At 38.4% G+C, this 6810-nt stretch overlaps 1 protein-coding gene across 1 annotated transcript; it reads left to right on the top strand.

Moving 5' to 3' along the window:
- The first annotated feature begins 327 nt into the window (after window positions 1-327).
- LOC148842391 (protein NDL2-like) lies at window positions 328-5392 on the top strand. The gene is made up of 11 exons (XM_088959203.1): window positions 328-718; window positions 2405-2504; window positions 2945-3042; window positions 3219-3307; window positions 3484-3544; window positions 3654-3740; window positions 3847-3924; window positions 4006-4062; window positions 4191-4246; window positions 4367-4502; window positions 4648-5392. The coding sequence occupies exons 1-11, from the start codon at window positions 659-661 to the stop codon at window positions 4867-4869; spliced, it is 1044 nt and encodes a 347-aa protein (XP_088815329.1). The 5' UTR covers window positions 328-658; the 3' UTR covers window positions 4870-5392.
- The last annotated feature ends 1418 nt before the right edge of the window (window positions 5393-6810 follow it).

The following is a 6810-nucleotide window of genomic DNA, read 5'->3' as shown; positions in this document are numbered from 1 at the left end:
CAGAATGGCAGATGACCAACTTGCACTCCTTTTACACAACGGTTGCAGAGCACATGTGGTTCGTCGATTCCAACCGTCCGATTAGACCTTGCTACATCCACCGTTGATGAACTCAAATGTAAATCCAACAGCTATGATCCACCATAATGATTAGATCAAATCGTCATGATCATTTCTTTAAATTCCGATCATGGGTGTCAGATCGCCTTTAGCAGGCATCTGTCTTTTGCTGCGACCATCAGTGCTACTGCAACGCGGCTGTAGTACACACGCGGAAAAAAAGGTGACCCAACTGCCTTGAGATCATTAAACTGTAAAACCTGATTTGTTTCAGGAGTGAGGCTGTTTTAGTAATTTCGTCCCTTTGCACCAGTCTGTCGGTCTCTAACCATGGTTAAGATAACCAAGGTATCCGGTTACATCCTGTTTAGTACGGGACCGGGACGTTCGAGCAGCTGCTGACGAGTGACGAGAAAGCGTCGGTGGGGATTAACCGTGGTTAAGTTGCAGTTAAGACATTCGAGAGCGAGAATCGCTTCGTATATAATTCGTCGAAGCCAAAACCAGAATTTCTCGAAGCACCTGCGGAAAGAGAGCGGCGAACAGCGAGAGAGAGAGAGACAAAGGTCTCGGCTTTCAGACGTGGAGAGCCGCGGCCATGGCAGATTCCAGCGATTCTGTTTCTGTTGATATGGAGACAATCTCTCTAGGTGGAAAGGTCGTAGATTCTTCTCTAACAAAAAAAAAAAAGAAAAAAGATTTTTCTTTTTCTTTTCTTTTTTGATAATTTTGATGTGGAAAAATCATTCCTTTTTCATTGTAATTTCTTTTGTGTTCATTTGTTTCCTTCCATTTTTGGGGAAAATTGGAAGGTTTCGGTTAATGAAGAGTCAGATCTTGACGCTTTTTGTTTTTTTTTTTCAATTGTTATTTTGGTTGGTTTTGATTGCTTGTTCTAATTATTTGAGCTTCGTTTTTTGGGATTCTCATTCGAAGAAAATGCGTTTTCTCTTTATATCTTGGGTTCTTGGAGTTGGATTCTATATGCATTGTTGAAAATAGACGTTTCAACTTTCAATATGTTGGAGGTTTGGGCTTATGGTTTCTTTGATGGTTTTCGCCACAGCACTGGTCTTTCATTTTTTTTTTTATTCTGGTGTTGGTTAGGAAGGTTTTACGAAGCAATGGAGATTTCTATGGACATTGCTGGGAAAAGATGGTTGGTTATCAAATCTCGTTTGTAATGCAATAATTTAATTCCCTTAACATTGCTGGGAAAAGATTCTAAGTTTAGTTTTCTTTGGTTTCTACTTTCGGGGAATTTCAAATTTCTTGTTATTGTTTCAGATAGTAAATCCATAGTTTCCCGGTTTCGTTACCATTGTCGACTCCAGATACAGTGTCGGTAGCTGTATTTATGGCAGTTGTTCTATCAATCAGTTTTGCTCTTTCAAACGATGTTCATGCTGTATTCCTTTTTTTCTTTCTTCGGAGGTTTAAATTGGGCTGGAGGGAGTAAAACCCGTACCAACTTTAAATGATGGTTGGTTATATTCTTGTCTGTTTTTTGCAATTGGTCGTGATGGTCCATACGAATATGTTTTTATTTCATGGAATGGTTCTTTCGTCCTTCAGGGTGTTCTTCAAATCTGTTTTTTCCTCCTTCAGATTCCTTGCTTAAATAAGATGCTGTTTCTGTATAGAGAAACTGAAGCTTTTCTTCTCGAGTAAAAACTTTAGTGTTGATTCTGGGAGCCGTTTCTAATTCTCGAATTTCTTAAGATAGTGGATCCTTCTGTCTTCTTGTATTTGTTCGGATTCTTTTGCTTGTTTCAAAAGTAAAGCAAATACGCTAAACTTTTCCCCTTTTCATATAGTTTTAATTTTTATTGTTCCTTGAAGAAAATTGTGACCTGCTGTTAAGTTGCTTCCATGTGAATGTATATTTTCTCCATTGTATATGGTGTTTTCCTTTTAAAGTTCCCTTTACAGCTTGCTGAAAGAACATAATGATTAGATTCAGGTATCCCTTTATATGCAATACTTGTACAAATAATTTAAGCTGCTGTAACGATTATGGAGTTGGTCTGCCCAAAAGGGATCTGGTCTAAGCCTTTTAAAGGGAATGAAGGTCACTTAATTGGGGAGGGGGGGTGTTTTAAGCTCTGAAGTTAGTTTTACCTTCATATAAAATAGGAATATTACTTGAGTATCAGGTGGTTAAGTAATACTATGCCAACCTTTGCTAGTTTTCAGTTCTCACTGCTCTAACAGTCATTTTTTAAGTAAAAATTGTGAAAATTTAGTTGAAAGACTAATTGATATGTATGTGTTTTTCTTTCTCACAAAATGAATCTATAAAAATCTACCATTATTTACTGACAAAGTGACAATATGCTTCCAGGAACATATCGTACAAACCGGCTATGGTTCTGTTGCTGTAGCTGTGTTTGGAGATCAGGACAAACCGGCACTTGTTACTTACCCTGATTTAGCTCTAAACCGTAAGTCCAATGGTTTTAGGTGGACATCAGATTCATTGTTGTTTTACTCTCACATTGTATTTAATACGAGACATTCCCTTTGTTGCATATGCATTTCTTGTAATTGGCATATGTACTAATCTGTGTTAAACAATGAGCTCAGCATATCCACTTTGAGTAATTTTCTTTGGGAGATTCACTTATCTCCTCCCAGAAACCTTAGGTTTAGAAATGGATTTTTAAAAGTAGGTAATAGGTGAATAAAACGAACTTGTGGCTAGGTTTCAAGGGGACACAGAAAAAAGATCAAATATGTAACTTCTATGTTACTTCAATTTTGTGGTTTATGCTTTCTATATTACAAGGATATTTCTGTCACTAACATCTTCAATCTTGTTGATTACATTTATTTCATGAAATGCGATTTATTTTTCCCTCTTCTTTTTCATGTCTTTGGCCAGATATGTCCTGTTTCCAAGGATTATTCTTCTGTCCAGAAGCTGCTTCTTTGCTGCTTCACAACTTCTGCATTTATCACATCAGTCCTCCTGGGCATGAGGTCGGTAACTTGGTAGACTTGAATGCATATTCCATTTCCGTGGTTGTTTATTTTATTTTTTCCTGTTTTGTTTTTCTTCGAATTGAGTTTATTGTGGAATATAATATGCATATCTGTTATTGAATGCCATTATTCACATGTTTTTTCTCTGGCTCTTTCCTCAAGAGCTCTTGCAGTTGGGAGCTGCTGAAATTTCTCCCGATATGCCTGTGCCTTCTGTTTATGACTTAGCGGATCAGGTTGCAGAAGTTCTTGACTACTTTGGGTAATCTCAGTTATCTACTTGCATTACTTAATCTATCTGTTTCATTTTGTTGGGGATTTCTCTTAAGATGTTGGATATGGTAATATATCTGCTGTATCAGTCAAACTGATGGCTCATTGGCAATATGCACCCATTGGAGTTGTCTCTGATTGCTTGGCTGTAATTCTTTTTTCCAGGCTTGGTGCAGTGATGTGCATGGGGGTAACAGCGGGTGCTTACATCCTTACCCTATTTGCTGTATGTCGTCTTTGTAGCCTTTTCTGTATGTTTTTGGATGCTTCGAAGTGGTTACCTCTTTGATAACTTTTACTGATAGACGCTTCTTCCTGCCTGCCTGATATTACAGATGAAATATAGGGAGCGGGTACTCGGTTTGCTACTTGTTTCTCCTCTATGCAAGGCTCCCTCTTGGACAGAATGGTTGTATAATAAGGTTCGTTATATGTATATTTTTATGTCATACTTCTGAAGCAAAGCATTATTTATATAACTTGTCTTGTATGCTTGATCTTATATTTGAAATTGTTGGTTATTTTCAGGTTATGTCAAATTTTCTTTACTTTTATGGGATGTGTGGTGTGCTGAAGGAGATCTTGCTTCAGCGTTACTTTAGCAAGGTAACCACTGCTTCTAATGTAACATTTGATGCTTTATTCTTGGTTATCTTTCTGAATTGTGTTTATGAACATTTATATCAGGAAGTTCGTGGTGATGGACAAGTCCCGGAATCAGATATTGTACAGGCATGCAGAAGTGTGAGTGTCCAGATCTTCTCCCCCCTCCTCTTTAGTTAATGTAGATGCTGTAACTGTGAATTTAATGTTTAGGTAGTTGGGGAATGAACACCTGTTTGATTCACTTTTTTTTTGGTTTATATGTACAGTTGCTTGGTCAAAAGCAAAGCACAAATGTTCTGCGGTTTCTTCAGGCGATTAATGGGTAAAGCTCATGTCTTAAATTGCCTTATTACTAATGATGATATGAATGGCATTAAAAAAATAGTTTGGGGTGAGTGATTGTTGGAGAGACTTATAAACCTGTGATGTTTCCAAATGGTAGGAGACGTGACATAACTGAAGGGTTGAAGAAACTACAGTGTCGGACACTAATATTTGTTGGTGAGAATTCTCCATTCCACTCGGAAGCTCTTCACATGACCGCAAAACTTGATAGAAGATACAGTGCCTTGGTTGAGGTATGTATTTTACATATTTTTAATCTGTCTAAGCATTATTGTAGAATTCAGGAGATGGGGGAAAGCATAGAGGGAGGGGAATACATGAAAATTAAATTAAAAGCTTACTAAAAGGAGGGTGGTGGTGGGTTGGAACACACTGCAGGTTCAGGCATGCGGATCCATGGTGACGGAGGAGCAGCCTCATGCAATGTTGATACCCATGGAGTATTTTCTGATGGGATACGGGTTGTACAGGCCGTGCCAGTTCAGTGGTAGCCCAAGGAGTCCGTTGAGCCCATCGTGTATCTCCCCGGAGTTGCTCTCACCGGAAAGCATGGGCTTGAAGCTAAAGCCGATAAAGACACGGGTTTCTCTGCAAGTTTGAAAACAGCAGGGAGGGAGGATTAATCCTGAATGTTGTAAAAAATAATCTATGTTTCGAGTTTTGATTAGTGGGGGTGAGGGGGATGATAACCATGCGGGACGGCGGGAGATCTCTTTGGGGGATTGTAGATAGTGAGAGAAAAGGAAAAAAAAAAACAAAGGAAGATAAATATAGGAGGAAAGTAGAATTCATTTATTTGTAGTCAGTCATAAGGTCATTTGAGCTGAGCTGTCTGTAAATCCAAGAGAAGAAACTGGGTTATGATGATGACGAGCAATAATAATAAAAGTGGTGGCGGTGGTTGCCTCAATCATGGCGGGGTTTGGAGGGTTTCGTTTTTCTTTATTTTTTTTACTTCTCTTGGAACAGTTTCTGCAGCGGTGGTGGATGATGGGTGTAGGTGTAATAAATTAAAGAAAAGCACAAACAGACTAGATACCGGAATACACAAACGTTCTGTCCTACTATGTGGAGTGGTGGTATACTAATTTTTTAATAATATATTAGGGGAAAGTTTCGATCATTACCTTGTACTTTCGCTCGAGTCTGAATTTTAAAATGTCACCATCTAATACCGGAACTTTCAATTGGCGACAATCTAGTATTTGGTGTTCAAGTTGCCACAAACTAGTATTTGGTGTTAATTTACTGTCAGTCAGCGCATAAAAAAGACAGAGATACTCGTTTCATTTTTCAATAATCGAGTTTGAATCATTTTTGAAATAACGAAAATGACCACTATACCGAGGGATTCCTCTTCCGCCAAAACCTTAACCACAAAATCCAGTGAACCAGCGCTCAGATAATAAATAACCTCAAAAGGCTTGTTTATTCTCACTGATTCAGCAATTTCTAACTACAGATTCAGTTGGAACCTGCCCCCGCTATTCCTCAAGAATCCCTTTTCCATTTTTACAATGGGGAAAGTCACAGATCCAACATGATAATTCCACCAAACACAATTCATACTGCCATTTGACCTTGCAATGTGCCTTACTCCAGCAGAAAGCTATCCAGTTTGGTTCATAAAAACCATTGGATCTCTAGGAACAAGTCGACAAACTTACTCCACCCAGTAGTCAACAAATGCTGATGTGGCATCCCACAGAAAATGTACCGGAAATCCCACATCACACCATGAACATCTCTCATTGTAATCGGCTATATTGGTAGCTTCGCCTTGTAGTTCAGTGGGGGAAATATTGAATCTTCACAAAACTTAGGAACCAAAAATCCACCTCCACCTCCATTGTTTGCACTGCTTGGTGTCAGGATATTCGAGAATGACAAAATCTTTTCCTTAGAATCCTCGGTGTCACCGTCCTACGACAATCCCATTGCAACTCACGGCATATGAACCATTTTGGAAAACAATCGATTCAGCGGTTCAAGACGTATTTTTTGCTAAAACTTCATTAGTACCAAGATTCACTAGGAATATAACTGACACGATTCTGCACAAAACCATGTGCCTAACACAAGCCAGAGAACTAAAATCTAGAGAAGAAGAAGCCTGCTCCTCATGGCATTATGGGAAGAAATGGGATTCAGTCAGTTACAAGTCCGTTCAAACCACAATGATAGACTTATATTAGGAATATCTTCCCATGAAATAAAACATAGAAGTATAGAGATATTTCCGATGCAAGACTGTTCGAACAGTGTCCGAACGGGCATTGTAGTGACTGAAGCTGATCTCTTGCGGAAAGTAGTAAACTGTGGAACTAACGATGGGGATTTTTTACTCGTTTTGAAGTTATACTATGAAAGACAACAAGTAAACTAAGAATAAAAATAGACTATTTTCCTCAACAGATAGGTTGTCACTTTTGGAAATTCGTTCAAAAAAAGAAAAAACAAAAACAAAAACAAAAACAAAAACAAAGATCATAATCCCCTACAATATTGCTCGCCATCGAAAGCCCATCTCTCCTCTTTACT

This window comes from Nelumbo lutea, chromosome 8 (assembly GCF_056320005.1).
Source record: "Nelumbo lutea isolate HS-2025 chromosome 8, American lotus-T2T, whole genome shotgun sequence".
NCBI lineage: Eukaryota > Viridiplantae > Streptophyta > Magnoliopsida > Proteales > Nelumbonaceae > Nelumbo > Nelumbo lutea.
The sequence above is the reverse complement of the archived record's forward strand: the minus strand, read 5'-3'. Positions and strand labels throughout refer to the sequence as shown.

What these genes read in the sequence shown, in the direction of transcription:
- LOC148842391 (XM_088959203.1), top strand. Translation starts at nt 659, where the DNA reads ATGGCAGATTCCAGCGATTCTGTTTCTGTTGATATGGAGACAATCTCT. An exon ending in CAATCTCTCTAGGTGGAAAG is followed by an intron (nt 719 to 2,404) that starts GTCGTAGATTCT and finishes ATATGCTTCCAG; the next exon opens with GAACATATCGTACAAACCGG. An exon ending in ACATCCTTACCCTATTTGCT is followed by an intron (nt 3,545 to 3,653) that starts GTATGTCGTCTT and finishes CTGATATTACAG; the next exon opens with ATGAAATATAGGGAGCGGGT.